The 18,142-nt window shown below is 43.4% G+C and overlaps 2 protein-coding genes and 1 non-coding gene across 4 annotated transcripts in view; 1 reads left to right on the plus strand and 2 right to left on the minus strand.

Annotated features, from left to right (window-relative positions):
• Positions 1-18,142, plus strand: part of APBB1IP (amyloid beta precursor protein binding family B member 1 interacting protein) — a 138,882-nt gene that overhangs the window by 114,214 nt on the left and 6,526 nt on the right. For both annotated transcript variants that reach the window (XM_075552530.1, XM_075552531.1), the window contains 3 exons: positions 3,285-3,383; positions 3,973-4,087; positions 15,028-15,131. In XM_075552530.1, the coding sequence (XP_075408645.1) occupies positions 3,285-3,383; positions 3,973-4,087; positions 15,028-15,131 (318 nt within the window). The remainder of the gene's footprint in view (positions 1-3,284; positions 3,384-3,972; positions 4,088-15,027; positions 15,132-18,142) is intronic.
• Positions 1-18,142, minus strand: part of LOC142450517 (protein nucleotidyltransferase YdiU-like) — a 177,385-nt gene that overhangs the window by 88,513 nt on the left and 70,730 nt on the right. The window lies entirely within an intron of this gene.
• Positions 11,407-11,513, minus strand: LOC142452037 (U6 spliceosomal RNA). Its single transcript, XR_012785102.1, has one exon. It is a non-coding gene; the product is annotated as a U6 spliceosomal RNA (small nuclear RNA).

The raw sequence follows: 18,142 nt of genomic DNA on the forward strand, positions 1-18,142 counted from the left end.
GTGCTTGTGGAAAGTTGCATTCCATCCAGGGAGCAAATGCTTGCTGGGTTTTTCAATACTACCTTTTGGTTAATTAATGTAACAGATGTCTTTTACTATTGGACCGCATTGTCCGAACTGACAGAGATTTCCCATTTTAAAGGCCTCCAAAGGAGAAAAGTCTTTGGTGTAACATTTGCAAACATAAACTGTAACAATCACCCTGACAGAATAAGCTTTGAAGCCCTCCAGAACAAGGAGCTATCCAAGAGTGTTTGCTGCCATCTGCTGGTGAAAAGGGAAAGCTACAGGCACCCAGGAGCTGCCTTAGGGGAGAGAGTGTGATAATTAAGCAAGTAGGTGTCTACTAGCCTTTTAATGATGCTAATGTGAAAGCTAAGGACCGCGGTGGGGGAGGGAAAAAATCTATTTAGAAAATTCGATGCTGTCCAGATGATTCCCACTGGTGATCGTATTGTGCCAGGGTTTCCCGTGGCTGGGTTTTCAGACATTGATGACCGGGTCTTTCCTGTGAGGCTTCTCTGAGAGCCTCCTCCATCTCTGCTAGCAGCCACGCATGGGAAACGATGGCACGGATGTAAAGTCGACTCCTCGATTGACTTCAAAAGGAAGAATTCCAGGTCCTATTATCACTTGTGCATCTTTCTGCGGAACAGGCCACCAGATGTTCATCAGCAAGATCCAGTTGAATCCGGAGATAATTAAAGCATGTCCATGAACGCCAATGGAGGACCCTGAGTACAGCCCCCTGAGTCAGAGAGCGTCTGCAGGATACACTTGATGTACTGGTCACTAAGGGCTGAGGCCAGATGCATGGTGGGGTGACACCAAAGACATCATGTAGACGAGGGGAAGAAGAAGAAAAAAGGAGGGAGGTGCTGTGAGCCATCCAAACAGATGAGCCTGAAGAATAGAATCGCAGATTTGGCAAATATATTGTCATGGAGAGTACTTTGAAGGAGATAAGGTTATTTTGTTTAAAAAAATTAAATACATAACTTTGAAGAAAGAAAAAAATGACCAAAATGGAAGAGAGTGTGGAATGCAGAGCAGCCAAAGCCAATGGAGGAAACAATCATATAAACGAATGGACAGAAGATTCCAGAGGGTGGTTCAGGAAGACAAGTTGTCTCATGAAATGTGCAAAGACCTGGAGTTGGAAAACCCAATGGAAAACCAGACTTAGCATTTCTCAAGCTGAAAGAACTGAGGAACATATTCTGGCCCCGAGATGCAATCTTGAAAGATTCTGTTGGCAAAATATTGAACAGTGCAGAAAATATCAAAAGAAGATATTCCATAGTCACTGCATCCAAATGAATTGGTCAGCATTCAACCATTTCGGGAGGCAGACTAGGATCAAGTGCCAAGGCTACCGAAGGAAGAAGTCCAAACTGCACTGAAGACAGCGGCAACAAACAAGGTCCCGCAAATCGTCTGACTTCCAATGGAGCTGTTTCTACTAAGAGAAGCGTCATTGGAAGCACTCACTCTTCTCCACCAAGAAATCTGGAAGACAACTACCTGACCAACCGACGGGGAAAGATCCATATCTGTGCCTGTTCCAGAGAAAGCAGAGCCAGTGGAAGGCAGAAATTATTTCCCACGTTTACGTATCATGGGGCTAAAGGTCATTCCAAAACATGATTGCTGCAGTCTGTTGACAGTGAACTGCTAGAAATTCAAGCCACATTCTCAATAGGGTGTGGATTGAAGGACATCATTCCATCCGTAAGATGGATCGGACATCTGAAAACAATGTCAGAAAGATGCTTGCTTGCATGGAATTGACGATGTGGATCATAAAAATGAATCAAAATCCCAGGACACTTCACTGTGCTCACATGTGGGTGCGGAGGAAAAGGGATTGTTCAGACAGAACAGGGGCGCCTGTGTGGTTTAACATCAGGAAAGGCATGTGTCAGGGCAATATACTTTCAGCATGCTTAACCATTGTGTGTACTGAACAAATGATCGGAGAAGCTGGACAGTGAGATAGACCATGGCATCAGACTTGAAGGAAGAGTTACCAACCTTCCCTATGCAGATGACACCGCCTTTCTTGCAAAAATGAAGAGGGCTTGACTGATGAAGATCAAAAACTGCAGCCTTCAGTTTGGATCACTCCTCGTCAAGGCACAAAAAATTCTCACAACTGGATGAGGAAGCATTATGGTAGATAGAGAAAAGACTGCCTTTGTCAGGGTTTAATTTTAGTTGGATCCACAATCCACACCCGGGGAAGCAGCCATCAAGAAACAGTGATGGACTGCAGTGGGCAAAGCTGATTCCAAAACCAACACCCAAAACCAAGCCCTCCCCAAACCCTTCTGTAGACAAAGGGACATTCCCTCACAAAAGGGCCACAAGGAAGGGATGAGTCAACAGAGTGAAGCATAACACCGATGAAAGACACACTATTTCTCTGGTTCCTTGAGGCTTCCTCACCCCCCACTATCATGACCTAAGTCCTACCTTTCACTGTGGGCTAGACCAGAACATGTACATAGGAACAGATGAGAGCTCAGGACACAGGGAATCCAAGTCATAAAAACCCCTCCGGAACAGAAATAGGAGTAACAATACCAGGAGGATGGGGGAAGGTGGGGAGAGTATGGGAGAAGAAACCTCAGGGGGGGCGGGGGGAGACAGTGGTTGATGTAACATATGCAATTAATAATAATTTATATTTGTCACAAGATAGGGGAGGGAGGGTAAAAAGAGGAGCTGATACCAAGGGCTCAAATAGAATGTAAATGTTTAGAAAATAATGATAGCAACATATATACAAATAAACTTGATACAATTGATGTATGGATTGTTATAAGAGCTTTAAGAATGCCCAATAAAATTATCTTTAAAAAAAAAGTGCCAAGCCCACTGCCTCTAAGTTGGTGCCAACTCACAGTGACCCTACAGAACAGAGGAGAGCTGCTGCATAAGTGTCCGAGACTGTACACTCCCGAAACTTTTCAAAGCCCCCTTGTACGATGTGGAAACAGGTCAAGGCAGTTCTACGGTGTCCTGTAAGGTTGCTATGAGTTAGAGTTGACTTCACAGCAGGGGGTCTAGGTTTTTTGGTTTTGGGTTGGTTGGTTGACTTATTAGTTGGTTGACTGGTCGGTTGGTTGGGTTTTGTTTTTTGCTTAAACACTAAATACGTAATTGATCCTTTTTGCCACCCTATCTACAAATCTATTCCATTTAAAAGGTTTCTTTTTTTAATCCTGCACTCCTAAGACATAAATAATGTATCCATGGTTTTTAATACAATTTCGTTCTAGCACCCCCAAATTCAAAAGGAGTCCCAATATATCAAGTACCTGTGCTGCGATGACGCAAGGACTTTACGCCAGTGGGTCACAGGGATCCGGATTGCCAAGGTGAGACGGCCTCTCCCAGATGTCCTGACCGACTCCCTACCTGTGTTCAGCCTGTGTGCACCTGGGAAATCCCTGCGCCAGCCTCCTGTACCATCACACACAGTGCTGGGCTTATTTGCCTGTTGAGTTTTAAAAGCAGGTTGGTGGGATAAAAAGCCACCTGCGATAACTCATGGGGGGAAAGCAAACGAACCCCGCTGCCGTCAAGTCCATTTGATGGAGGAGCGTTGGACGGCGGAAGAGTTTTGTCGCCCTTGTGCGCCAAGGCGAAACGCAAGATGTTCTCGAACGCACCCTTGGGTAGAGACGGAGACCATCAGAACTGCATGGCTAGTGCTCTTCTTTCGCGAATCGACAAAAGTATTAACTGGGATCATCTGAACAATTATTTACTAACCAATAATACGTAATCCATTTGTGGGGTTTTTTTTTAATTGAGGGATTATACCGACCAACAAAACTTCAGTTAAGAGTAGGAAAAAGTCGTCCTGGAATATACCTCTCCCCCCACCATGGATGTGTAAAATGCCACGGGCTTCCAGGACTCAGAATAAGTGAATTCCTTTCTCCCTTTTTCTTTGCCTCCTAGTATGGAAAGACCCTTTACGACAATTATCAGCGGGCCGTGGCGAGAGCTGGGCTTGCTTCTCGGTGGACCAACCTGGGGACTGTCAGCCCAGCTGTCCCAGCTCAACCATCCGCAGGTACGAAGCAGGCAGACGCAGTAACACATACTCAAACCTTAGAGCTCGCTCATGTTGAACACATATCCACCGCATTTGATTAAAAAAAATTCAGTAGCTACTATACACCACATGCTTCTCCGCTGATGGTCGGCTGTCTGATCCCCTTACCGCCAGTCTATCTCCTAAGTCACTTAGTCCTTTTAAGCAATTTTTCTTTACCACAGCTTCTGAATCTGCTTGTGGACAAGGTGCCCACCCGGAGGGGTGAGCTAGGAGAGACGGGTTTTCTCCTCAGCGTACCCATGTGGTATGTCTGGAGTGCCCCTGCGACTCAGAAGAACACACAACCCCAAGAAGAATGCCGGTGTTTTGCATTCAATGGTTCCCACAGCAGAATTTCTGACCCAAAAGGTCCGTAGTGCAGAGCGGAAAAACTGTGCTCCAACCAATGTAACCTCCTCGGTTCCCTCTTGATTCCCAACTTTTTTTTCACTCTCTTCAGACTTCCAATCCCTGACTTCTGTACTCCCAGCAGAGTAAAGGAACCCCTAAAACGGAAGTGCCCTGATGTTTCTACCACCCCACTTACCTGGATGACCACCCACGCTAACCGTGTCCTTTATGGCGGCCTCACAGGCTAGTTCTTCAGCACATGCCCTGCTCCCCCGTCTCCCCTGCCTTGCCAAAGACCTTACCTGACCTGTTCCACTGCTCCTGCTCACCACCATTGTCCCCTCTTGAAGCTACCTACAAAAACCCCAGGGTCCTCCAGGGCCCCCTTTAGCTATGGCCCCTGCTCCCCGCAGACGGTTTTAACAACTGTGTCACACTTGCTTTCTCCACTCGCCACTTCCCTTTGACTCCTCATCCTCTTCCATTCAGGCGTCCGCCGCTGCCTCCCTGTGGACAGTGCTCATATTACAAGGCTTACGAGCCAAGTCCAATGATGATAAACTGGCTTTTTATCTGACCTTTCCCCAACAAGCAACACAGCTGAACTCTCCTTCCTGGAATCAACCCTTTCTATTGTCTTTGCAGAGGCCAGCCCTCCCCCTCTCACACCTGCAACCCACCTCCTCTGGCAACCCTTGTGCAGCCCCCTCTGCAAACCTGTCTTCTTTTGTTCTGAGTTGCTGTTGCTCCCAAGTGTGTCCGAGTAGAAGGCCCCACGGGGTTTTCAATGACTGGCTAACAAGAGGATCACCAGGCCTTGCCATGCCAGGGTGCCTCTGGCTGGACTCAAACACTTAACCTCTCTATTAGCAGCCAAGCACATTAGCCATTGGCACCTTTATGCTACTGTAAACAGTGGTGTTTCCCAAAGCTCAGTCCTGACTCTTTCCTCATTTAACTTGATCTCCTCAAGTGATCTAGTCCACTCCCAAGGCATAAATTACCAACTCATTGCTGACCAATGTGAAATACATAAAACCCGACCCAGACCTCTTGACTATCTGTCCCAGCCCACATGTCCAGGGTCTTCACTTGGGTTCACGCAGACTCCTCACACTAAATGTCTGTGAGACTCCACTCTGACGCTCCACATTTGACAATTTATTGCTATTCTCAAGCTTCAGAAATGATATCGCCACCTGTCCAATCACTCATAAACAGGCAACAAATGTTCACTTGCCCCAAATACTGTAGATTCTGTGTCTCAAGTCTCTGTGTAATCTGCCCATTTCTGTCCTCCCAATATCACCACTTGCACCACCATGAGCTACCACATGGCCTAATGCAGTGGTGTCCAGCCAGCCAAGCGATCTGCCTTTCTCCCTCATTCTCCTTTTTGCAGCCTTTGTCAGCTGCCCTGGCCTCACTAATACTCATGATGACTGGTGTAAAACAGAATGAAATGCTGCTCATTCCTGAATCTCTCTCAAAATCCCCAGCAAGTTGGAATCCATCTGTGTAACTATGCCATTCCAGCTCAAGGAGGGTTCCCACCTCTGCTTCCCCAGATGTAATGTCCTTCCCAGATAGTGGACTCTTGATATTGCATCCAAAGCAAGAGCGATGTAGACAATGCTTGACTGCCAGAGCCAGCTTTTTTCCTTATTTATAGGGAGTCCTAGAGGCACAGTGGTTATGCGTTGGGCTGGTAACTACAAGGTCAGCAGCTCAAAACCACCAGCTGCTCCTTGAGAAAAGACAGGGCTTTCTACTCCCGTGAAGAGTAACAGTCTCAGAAACTTACCAGTCCTTTAGGGTCATGATGAGTCAGCATGGACTCACTGGCAGTGAGTTTGAGTCTTACTGACATATAATTCACACACCATACACTCCAATGGTGTAAATATATTAAAAAGAGCTGTGCAGTAATCCCCACAATTTTAGAACACTTCTCCAGTCTTGTACTCATTATTATTAGCTCCCCATTTCCCCCAGCGTCCCCTTCCATAACTCTAAGAAGCTATTGATGTAGTTACTGTCTCTATTTACCTAGTCTAGATTTCCTGTAAAGAAAATCGTACCCAAAACAATAACAAACAAACAACTCTGAAAACTCAATCCAAAAAAAAGTAGGGAATCATAAAAGCGATAACACTCATAAAATGGGCCAAAAGAGAGAGCAAAGTTGTTCAATTGAAATGTAAACTACATAGGAATTAATCCACTTTCCAATGCATTCTGTCTGATAGCACAGCTATTTACACCCTTGTCAGTGGCGGGAGGGGATTCTCCAGACATTTAATCCATGTGGAGACTCTGCAACTAGATTTTGGGCTTTCACTGTCATCCAGAGCCTTCTGCAAACAGGGTGCTCAGAATTTAAGCTCTAGTACAATTCCCTCCTCTGGTCTCGGATTTTATTATTTACAATCATTGACTCACACAGGCTGATGTGCTTCTGTCTGGAATTACCTCCCTGAGAGAGCTACTTGTGTCCAGAAAAGCCTCAAAAACTGCAGCTGCTATTCTTTCAGGTAGTCAGTAGAGCCACCTTTTAAAATGCAAATCATACTTCTCTCCTATCTAAAACTCCTCAGAGGCTTCCTGTTGCTCTCAAGTAAACTGCCCAAATCCTAGCAGGACTGAGTAGGCACACAGGATGTGAGCTTTACTCATTGCCCCTGCCTCTTTCTTCCCTTCAGTCTTCCTGCTCCTGCCCTTCCTGGCCTTTTCTTACCCTTTAGTTCTTCAAGCCCAGGTAGATCCTTCCTCAGGGGCTCCCCAGATGCCGGTTCCTCGGTTTATGATGTTCCCTTCTTCACCTCCAACTCCTACCATCCTTCAGGTCTCAAACTCATGGTCTTCTGTAGGCAAACCCTAATTCATAACCTATATGGTTATTCGATCATATAGTCTACCCTTTTAGACTCATGAAATCATGAGGTGCATTCCAAACTAGAACCTTCCAAGGTTTCTCTGCAAATGAAGCATATATAACGTATGTGAACAATCGTATTATTGAAGAGCGTCATTCTTCTCCTGATTGCTTAAAATTTTATTGCAGCAGTCAGATGAGATTTCCAGTCAGAGAAGAGTTTGTGCCCTGTGAAATGTCCCTTCGAAAAGAGTAAATTAACCCGCATTTGGTGCTGCTGAACACCTTGTTTATCCAGAATTCTTGGGTTCCATTGTAGATATCACCTAATTCTTAGGTCCTACAGTGAATAAATATGATGTGCTATTCATACAAGCCATTGTGGGAACTGTCACTGCTTATTAATAAAATGCTTCTGTGAATAGCGAGGGGGGACTCCTCAAACTCTCTCTTAGTTTGTACCATAAAATGTATTACTGTGGGCAGCTGCTGTGGGATTTGAAGATCTAAAAGCTTATGTCAATGGCTAACTTGGAAGGAGCGCCTTTCTTTTTAATTTTCTATTGTGACTCAGGCGCAAGTTAACAAACTGTCGCTTCCTTTGAGAGCTTGTACATGAAGGGCCCTGTGGCACTGTTTGTGTTCCCCACAATGTGGCAGCACTCCCCCCATTCCTCCCTGGGAGACCCCTTGTTTCACCCAGATTTCCCCGCCCCTTCCTGCTTTGGGGCAACTCTTGTCCTCTGGTCCCACATAATTGACTGTAGCCTGGGTAAGACCAGTTAGTCTGGTCTTGGGGAGGCATTTGACTTTGTTTGCTCTACATTTTCTCCTCCGTGTCTGGGACCCTCTGTCTGGGACCTCATTCACAGTGGTCATCTGTGAGAGCTAGAGGTAGCCAGGCACATCCAGTTCTGGTCTCGGGGTCATGGGTCCATTAGTCCTTTTGATGAATGGCTCCTTTGGTTTTCTTCCCTCTCTCCTTTGCTCTTCACTGGAAGAGACCAATGGTTGTATCTTTGAGCCTACCAACTGTAAGCCTACCCACTTAATTGTCCCCCTAGTCTCATTAGGGGTATAATTATGGTCTGGGAGTTTTCCTTAGTCCCGCTTGTTCTATTGTACACAGGGATATAGTGGTGGTATTTAGACATGTGTGTATGCATGCAATATCAATGGCGTTTTAAAAAGACGGGGGGAAAAAGAAGAAATAGCTGTGACATATATCTATATGCGCATGTGGTTGTACTTCCATGCACTAGCCCATGCCAGTTCCGTTTACATACATATATGCCGAGATAGCTACTTAACATTGGTTTTTGTATTACTGTTGTTGCAAGACTGTTATCTTTACTGTCTTTGCTTTTTTCTTTTGGGCACTGTTTTGTCTTTTTTCTTTTGCCTGGCTCATGTTTTGCTGTATTCCCCAAGTCCGTGTGTAGTTTTCCCCTTAACTGAAGTTAACATGTGCCTGAGCCCTGATGGCTTAGTAGTTACAAGTTGGGCTGCTACCCATAAGGTAAGCAGTTCGAAATCACCAGGTGCTCTGCAGGAGAAAGGTGAGTTTTGTCCTCCTGTGAAAGAGTTAGTCTTGGAAATCCAAGGTGGCAGTTCTTCCCTGTTCTTTAAGGTCACTGTGTGTCAGCAAGGCAGTGCGTTTTTTTTTTTGAGTTTTTAATCATCTCATTAGTGATCTTCCCTCCCTTTTCTTCTTTTCCCTGGTAACCATTAGAATATATTTCTTTCTCTGTGGAAATCTTTTTTTTAATAATAATCATCTCATACAGTATTTATCCTTTGTAATTGGCTTCTCTCAGCATCATTTTCTCTAGGTTCATCCATGTCATGAGATGTGTCCCAGATTCTTTGTTACTGTTACCTTTGCATAGTATTCCATTGTGTGTGTGTGTGCGCCATTACTTGGTCACTCATTCATTCATGGGCACGTGGCTTTCCCATCTCTTTGCTATTGTGAAGGACGCTGCTGTGTGCACATGCCTATTCAGGTCACAGCTCTCATCTCTCTAGGACACATCTAGGAATGGGTTCTCAATTGTGTTCTTTTGGTTTATGTCTCTGTTGGCATACCAGTACCAAACTATTTTAGCTATCATGGATTTGAGATCAGGCAGCACGAGCCATTCTACTTTTTCTTCATCATCAGTAATGCTGTGCTTGTCCAGGGCCTCTTTCCTTCCCACTGGATATTGCAGGTTAGTTTTCACATCTCATTTAAAGCACCTGTTGGAATTTTGATCAGGACTGTATAGTATCTGTAGATTGCTTTGGGTGGTATTGACATTTTCACAATGTGAAGTCTTCTGATCCAGGAAAAAACCTAACCAGTACTTTACCTCTTGGGCAGCTCTGACAGGTTTTGTTGTTTTGATAAGCAGGAATAGGTATGGGACTTTATCAAATTCCTTTTCTGTGTCAGATGGTATAATTACATGATGCTTTCCCTTACGTTGATTAATTTTCTAATGTTGAGCCATCCTTGCATAACAAGTCCCATTTGATTATGAAGTTTTCTTGTTCAATTTCTATAGGCTGTGGAATTCTATTAGACAGAATTTTTTTAAATCATTTTATTGGGGGCTTGTACAACTCATCACAATCCATACATCAATTGAATCAGGCATGTTTGTACATATGTTGCCCTCATTCTCTTCTAGACATTTACTTTCTATTCAGCCCTCAGTACCAGCTCTTATTTTTCATCCCCTCTCCCCCCACCTTCATAACTCCACCCCCCCAATAGATTATACATTTTGTATTTTCATATCTCACACCGACCGCTGTCCCTTCCCTCATGTTTTCTGTTGTTCTTCCCCCTGGAGAGGGGTGTATGGTTATGTGTCGATCATTGTGATCTGTTCCCCCTTTCTCCCTTCATCTTCCCCTCTTCCCCTACCCTTCTGCCATGACTATTCCCACTCCTGGATTCTGTGTGTCGTGAGCTCCCATCCCTTTCTTTTTAAAAAAAATCATTTTATTGGGGGCTCATACAATTCTTATCACAATCCATACATACATCCATTGTGTCAAGTACATATGTACATTTGTTGCCATCATCATTCTCAAAACATTTGCCTTCTACATGAGCCCTTAATATCTGCTGCTCATTTTCCCCCTCCCTCCCCACTCCCCCCTACCTCATGAACCCTTCATAGTTCATAGATTATTATTTTGTCTTATGTTACACTGTCCGACGTCTCCCCCTGCCCTCTTCTCTGCTGTCCATCCCCCAGGGAGGAGGCTATACATAGATTGTTGTAATCAGTTCCCCCTTTCTACCCCACATTCCCTCCACCCTCTAGGCATCACCAGTCTCACCACTGGTCCTGAAGGAGTCATCTGTCCTGGATTCCCTGTGTTTCCAGTTGCTATCTGTACCGATGTACATCCTCTGGTCTAGCCAGATTTATAAAGTAGAATTGGGATCATGATAATGGGGGAAGGAAGCTTTTAAGAACTAGAGGAAAGTTATGTTTCATCATTGCTACCCTGCACTCTGACTAGCTCATCTCCTCCCCACAAGCCTTCAGTAAGGGGTGTCCGGTTGTCTACTGATAGGCTTAGAGTCTCCACTCTGCACTCACCCACATTTACAATATGATTTTTTGTTCCTTGATGCTTGATACCTGATCCCTTCGACAGCTCGTGGTCACACAGGCTGGTGTGTTTCTTCCACGTGGGCTTTGTTGCTTCTGAGCTAGATGGCCACTTGCTTATCTTCGAGCCTTTAAGACTCCAGATGCTATATCTTTTGATAGCTGGGCACCATCAGCTTTCTTCACCACATTTGCTTTTGCACACATTTTTCTTCAGCAATCGTGTTGGGAATGCCAATTTCATAGAACAACGTGTTCTTGAGCAGGTGTTTGGAGCTCCCATCCCTTTCTATGCCTGTGTACATGTTCCAGTCTATAGACAGAATTTTGAGAATTTTTTAGTTTATATTCCTATTTGTCTGTACTCTTCTTTTTGTGCGTGGGCTCATTCCTGTGGGATCAGGATTATGCTAGCTTCAAAGAATTTCCGGTATGTGTATTCCTTTCTTTTTTTTTAAAATATGGAACGCTTCATGAATTTGCATATCATCCTCGTGCAGGGGCCATGCTAATCTTCTCTGTATCGTTCCAATTTTAGTGTATGTGCTGCCGAAGCGAGCACTCCTTTCTTTGTCATGCTTTGAAATCATTCGGTAGCATTGGTGTGAGTTCGTCTCAGAATGTTTGGTACAGTTCTCTAATGAATCAGTCTGAACCAGGGCTCTTTTGGTTTATTTCTTGGGCTTTTTGTTTCTTTAATCACCTTTTCAATATTTTCTTTTGTTATAGGTCTATGCAGTTTGTGTACCTCAGTTTATGTTTAAGAGATGGTATACTTTCTGGATAATTTTCCATTCCTTCTACATTTTCAAAATTGTTGGAGCATAATTTTTCATAGCATTCTATAATGGTGATTTTTATTTCAGTCAGTTCTATTGTATTGTCACTCATATAATTTATCTGGGGTATTGCTTCTTATCCTGATTTTCTCTTGTCAGGTTGGCCAGTGGTTTGTCGATTTTATTGACCCTTTCAGAAGACTGACTTCTAGTTCTGTTGATTCTATTGTTTCCCATTTTGTTTATTTTCACTCTAGTTTTAATTATTTCCTTTCTCCGGTGACTTCTCTTTCTGCTAACTGTTCTAGTTTTAGGGTTAATGTTTTGAATTTGGCCCGTTCATCTTTTTTGTGCATTTAGTTCCACATTTGATCTTTGATCATTGCTCGTGATGCACCCCCAATGGGTTTTGATATGTTGTGTTTTCATTATTGTTTGCAGAATTGTTCTTTGTAAATTTTCATCCTTGATTTATTTTATCATGCAGTTATTTTTAAACAATGTGCTATTCGGTTTCCATATATTTGACTTATTTTCCTTGCTCTTCCTGATATTGACTTCAATTCTTACAGTGTTATGATCAGAAAAAACAGTTCTGTATTATTTTGATGTCTTGGATATTTATGGAGGCTTGCTTTGTGGCCTACAACATGATCTATTGTGGACGATGATGCATGTGCATTGGAAATGAATGCCTACTTTGCTGCTTTGAGGTGGAGTGTTCTGTGTATATATCTGTAAGGTTGAGTTGACTCGAGCACTTGGATCCTCTTTCTATCTGTTGAGTTTCTTTCTAGTTCTATCCATCACCAATAGCATGGTGTGGAAATCTCCAACTCTTATTGTAGAACTTGTTATTTCACGTTCAGTCTTGTTAAAGTTCGTTGTCTGAGTTTGGGGCCCCATCTTTGGACTTGTATACATTTATTACGGTTATGTCCTTTGGGGCAAGTGGCTCATTTTGTACATAAGACCCTTCCTTGTCTTTTATGATGGAATTTGCCTTAAAGTTTCTTTTATCAAAGAATAGTTTTGCCACTCCTCATTTTTTCTTAGTGTTATTTTTATCTTTTGAGTTTTAATTATTTATTCTTGGTTCGAAGGCATGTCTCTGGTAGACAGCATATCAATGAGTCAATTTTGTATTTATTTATTTGCCATTCTGCCACTGTCTCTTTGCTGGGTATTTAAACCATTAAAATCCAGTGTAATTATCAGCAGGTAATCATTTACTGATATCATTTGTTTGTGCTTTTCTGTATTTCTTGCTTTCTTCTTCTTTTTTCTATTTTCATGGCATTGACAGTTTCTTTAATTTCTATGCTGAATTAATTTTCTTTGTGGATTTCCTTTTCGTTTCTACCACTGTTGGTTTGGATAACTTAGCTTTTATGTCTCTTTCCTTTAATAAGTAGGTGTGATGACTTTCTTTGTGGTTACCTTAAAATTTATTTTACCATAAGTTTAAAGCAATATTGACTCGGCTTCCTCTCCCTATGAAAATTCTATTAAAAAAAAAACTGTTCCCAATCCTAGTAGTAATGTTGTAATCATTTAAAAATGTATGTATCTAGTTCTGAGTTTTCGCACATTCAGCTTTGCTTTATTTCTTAGAAGTCTTTGGGTTAATATATAGCTGATGCTGCCCTATGTCTCAATATCAGGTTATTGCTTGATGTTTTTGGTTCTCTGTCCAAAGGATTTGCTTAAGTAAACTCACTGCCAATGCTGACTCACAGACACCCTGTGTAACACAGGGTGGAACTGCCGCTGTGAGTTTCTGACACTATAAATCTTTGTCCTTTCTCCTGCAGTGGCCGGTGATTCAGAACTGCTGGCCTTGCAGATTGCAGCTCAATGCATAGCCACTACGCCACCAGGGCTTCCATGCAAGATTGCTCTGGTTTTTACATATGCCTCATTTTACCATCATATTTCAAAGACAATTTTGCTAGACATACAATTCTTGATTGACAGCTTTTTTCTTTGAAGGTTTTATAGATATCGTCCCATCTCCTTCTTTCCTACAAGGTTTCTGCTGAGTTATCAGAGTCTAGTCCCACAGCTCTCAACTTTCCTAATGCTGCGACCCTTTCATACAGTTCCTCATGTTGTGGTGACACTCAACCATAACATTATTTGCTTTGCTACTTCATCACTGTCATTTTGCTACAGTTAGGAATCAGGCAACCTTTGTGAAAGGGCCATTTGACCCCCCAAAGGGGTCGCAACCCACAGGTTGAGAACTGCTGTTCTAGTCCTTGGTTCCTCTTTGTGTGTGATTTTTTTTCCCCCAAGCTACTTTCGGGACTCTCTCTTGGCCTTTGGCTCTGGAAAGCTCTGAGGTAGGTGTTTGGTGGTCTATCTGTCTGAGATTCACTGAAGTTCTTTTCTTCTTTCATATCAGGGAAGCTTTCAGCCAGCAAGTCTTTAATGGCTCTTTCTGTGACGTTTGGGGGTTCTTTTGTTTCATTTTTACCTCCTCCTGTTTGGGAATTCTAACCACATGTAAATTTTTCCTCTTTAGAGTATTTCACATCATTTTTAGGTTTCATTCTTTCTTCTGATTTTTCCTCAAATTGGTGTCAAAGGATTTTTCCTCTCAACAGAAAAGTGGGTGAAGGGAGACGTCGGACAGGGCAAGATATGACAAAATAATAATTTATAAATTATCAAGGGTTCATGAGGGAGGGGGAGAGGGGAGGGAGGGGAAAATGAGCTGATGCCAGGGGCTTAGGTTGAGAGCACATCTTTTGAGAATGATGAGGGCAATGAATTTACAAATGTGCTTTACTCAATTGATGTATGTATGGATTGCGATAAGAGTTGTATGAGCCTCTAATAAAACGATTTTTTTAAAAAAAGAATGTGTCCTCTCAACTTCCACTGATTCAATTCTGCTTCTATATATCCTTCAGCTGGGCTGTTTATTCTGAAACTAGAGAAATACGTTTCAGAAAACAAAACAACTAAAAAAGAGAGCAAGAAGAAAAGAGATCTTTTTCAAGGCTTTTTCTCCAATTACCAGGAAGTTTTAAATAGCACAAAATTGCTATTCTCCGGGCCTTCAGTTAATCCAAATTTAACTTGATAGCCTTTATAATATATTCATTCCTTGATCTTTGTTGGATCCTACATAGTTTTCAGACCGCAGAACTTGAGACTTTTTTAATGACTATACTATATTAATAAATCTATTTTCTTTAGAGAGTTTTTTTTGTTTTCAGAGCAACTTTCAAGAATATTGACAATACCTTTCCCAATCTTCTCTTCTTTTTCTCTGCTCTTCCTTTTTAGGACGTAAACCCAGTCCTGCCCAGCCCAATGGCCAGATTCCTCAGGCTGCACATCCTGTTAGCGCTGTCCTCGCGGGGACCCAGAAACAAGCAGAAATGACGCAGGTAAGTATCCAACTGCCCCTGAGGAAACCAAGCTAAACCACAGTGGCATTCAAGCATGACATCAGCGGGTAAATAAATGCTCAACTCCCAACTGGGCGGTTGGAGGCTTCACCTGGAGGAGCCTAGGAAACAGACCCCTGTGGATTGTCTCAAAAAGCTAAGGCACTCAGCACCCCATGGAACACAGTCTGACTCTGAAACACATGGGTCGTCATGAATCACAATGGACTCAAGGAGCAACTAACAGCAAGCCCTTCTAATAGCTCTAACTTACTTTTTTAGCAAGAGGAAATGCACGTCTAACAACTGCGAAGTTGCTACTATTTCATTTAGGCAATTGCTTGTTTGTTTGTTTTGTCTTCAAGTTATAGGCCAGAAGTGAAAGTTAAAACCGGCTATTGTCACACTGCTTTGGGAAAAGATAAACGCTTTTCTCTTTTTAATGCTGTAGTTGGTGAGTATTTATTACCTGGTTACATTTATTATGACTGAAGCGCATTTTCTGTAGTTGAGTCAAGTGATTTGAACACCCTCTGAAAGTGGCACGAATTCCAGGTTCCTGGGGAATCACTCCTTTCTCTAAGTAATGTAGGGCCAGCTGTAAGATCTAGCACAGGAAGCAGATTAGACTATTCTAAAAAGGTTACACTATTAAAAGTGAATTTTGCTAATTCTATCTTCCAGTTAATGTTTACATACATCCTCGGAATAATGGAGCAAAAACCATATTTTAAAGCAAAGTAATATTTCCAATCTATTGATGAATTATAACTTAGTTTCTTCTCCTTTCTTTCTTTTTAAAATCATTTTACTGGGGGCTCTTACAGCTCTTATAACATTCTGTACATCCATTGTGTCAAGCATATTTATACATACGTTGCCATCATCATTTCCAAAACATTTTCTTCTTGAGCCCTTGGTATAAGCTTCTCTTTTTTCCCCTCATCCCCCCACCCTCATGAATCCTCGATCAATTATATGTTATTCTCATTTTGTATCTTACACTGTCCATTGAGTTGTTGTGTTTTTTTTATTTTAAGATGATCTCCTCAGCTACACTATCACTTCTACAAGGAAAAATTACATTTTACTACCCGAATAGGAACTGAAATCAGCAAGCAGGTGCAACTTGCAGTTAAGAGGGTTCACCTAGAAGAGCCAGGCAACGATGGGGTTAAGGTGGCAAGCCGGCAGAGGGCCTCCTCCACCTTGATGAGGGAGAAAGGGAACCCCATCCACATCAACCTAAGGCTTGTCCCTACGAGATGCTGGTCAAACACACCCACCCAATCTTTCAGTGGGAGTTCCAAGGCCGTGGTAAGGAAAGCCATGTAAAAGGAACCCATTGCACCATCCGTAGTAGCACAAACGATGGGGCCAGGCAAGATCCTCAGCAGAACAGGAAACCTGGAAGAACTGAAATCAGACCAACAGTGCAAAGTGGAGGACTACCCAAGAGGGAGGCTCAGAGTCAGGGCATCAAGCCAGAGCCAGGGTCCACTTGAAATAGCAGAGGCCGCAGCAAGTTAGCGGTCAACAAAGAGGCCAACACAGACACCTCTGGAAAAGAAAGACAAGTGGTGAAAAGTTCAGAGTTAAGGTCAAGCAAACACATGCACAATGATTGAAGGGCTAGCTAAGCAGATCAATTATGCTCCATAAATAGTAGAGTCAATATGGGCTCACAAAGGATCAACTTTCTTAGCTGAACTCGTTTTCCTGTGTAATTGGATTGTGAAGTTGATAAGAGTGGTCTTGACATCCTCCTTCCAAAGACTTATTACCCTTCCCTACAGCATAATGTCCACACGTCCTAACTTGCCATCAGAGACCCCTCCCAGGCTGCCTCGTCTCCTGCCACCGACGGCCCTGAGTCTGTCACTCCACTCATCCTAGAATCCTTGCTGCCCTGTCCCTGAGCCATTCCAAAGACACTCACTTCTGCAGGGGTTGTTTGCTGTTTCTCCACACAGGAGTGCCGTCCCATCTTCACTGTCCACTAATCAAAAGCAACTCCTACATCTCTGCCAAGGCCCTCGTCCAATCACTCTTTGGGGAAGTTTTCTTCCCACCCCCTCCCCCCGAGCATTCATCATCCCCTTCTCTAGACTCTCAAGAGTCTCTGTTCACACTTCATGGGTCACAATTAATGGCTGAGCTGCTCAGCCGCTAACCGAAAAGGTTGACAGCCAGAGGTGCGACGAAAGACAGGCGTGGAGAGCGACCTCTAAGGCATCAGCCACCAAGCGTGTCATGAAGCACAGCTCCCCGTGGGCACCCATTGTTTCCGAGTCAGAAGCGGCTCCACGGCAACTGTGTCTGGGTGGCTTTTTGATTTGCTTTTGCCAGATCCATGAGGCTGCGTATTGAACGCTTCTGTTTATGGGGAAATAGGCACATCCATAGGAGCAGAAAGCACATTGGGATTACCCAAAGGCTGGAGGAGGGTGGGATGGGGCTGCAATGGTTTCACAATATTGTCAGTGGACTGGTGCTGGTGTTGTTGTTGTTGTTAGATGCTGTGAAGTTGGCTCCGACTCCTTGCACCCCCATGCACCACAGACGGAAACACCGTCCATCCCTGCGCCATGTTCTCCCAGTTCTTTCTGCTGAAGCCCCTGTTCCCGCCCCCGAGCCAGACCAGCTCTTGGAGGGTCCACCTCTTTTTTTGCCAGCCTCTTCCTTCACTAAGCATGATAGCCTTCTTCTCCAGGGACTGGTCTCTCGTGTGTCTAAAGTTTGTGAGACAAAGTCCCGTCGTTCTCCCTGCAAAAGAGCCTTCTCCTGTACTTCCTCCAAGCAGATTTGCTGTTCTTCTGGAATTCCACGGTGCTTTCGCTATTCTTAGCTAACACCACAACTCCAATGCAGCCATTCTTCTTCAGCCATCCTATCTCTTTTCACTGTGGTAGCAAACAGTTAAATCTTGGAGTTTATTGAACTTCCCATCATTTATTAAAACTAGTGTCTAACTTGAAACATTGTGTTTCTCTAATATTCTTACCTTCTCC

This window comes from Tenrec ecaudatus, chromosome 6 (assembly GCF_050624435.1).
Source record: "Tenrec ecaudatus isolate mTenEca1 chromosome 6, mTenEca1.hap1, whole genome shotgun sequence".
NCBI classification, from domain to species: domain Eukaryota; kingdom Metazoa; phylum Chordata; class Mammalia; order Afrosoricida; family Tenrecidae; genus Tenrec; species Tenrec ecaudatus.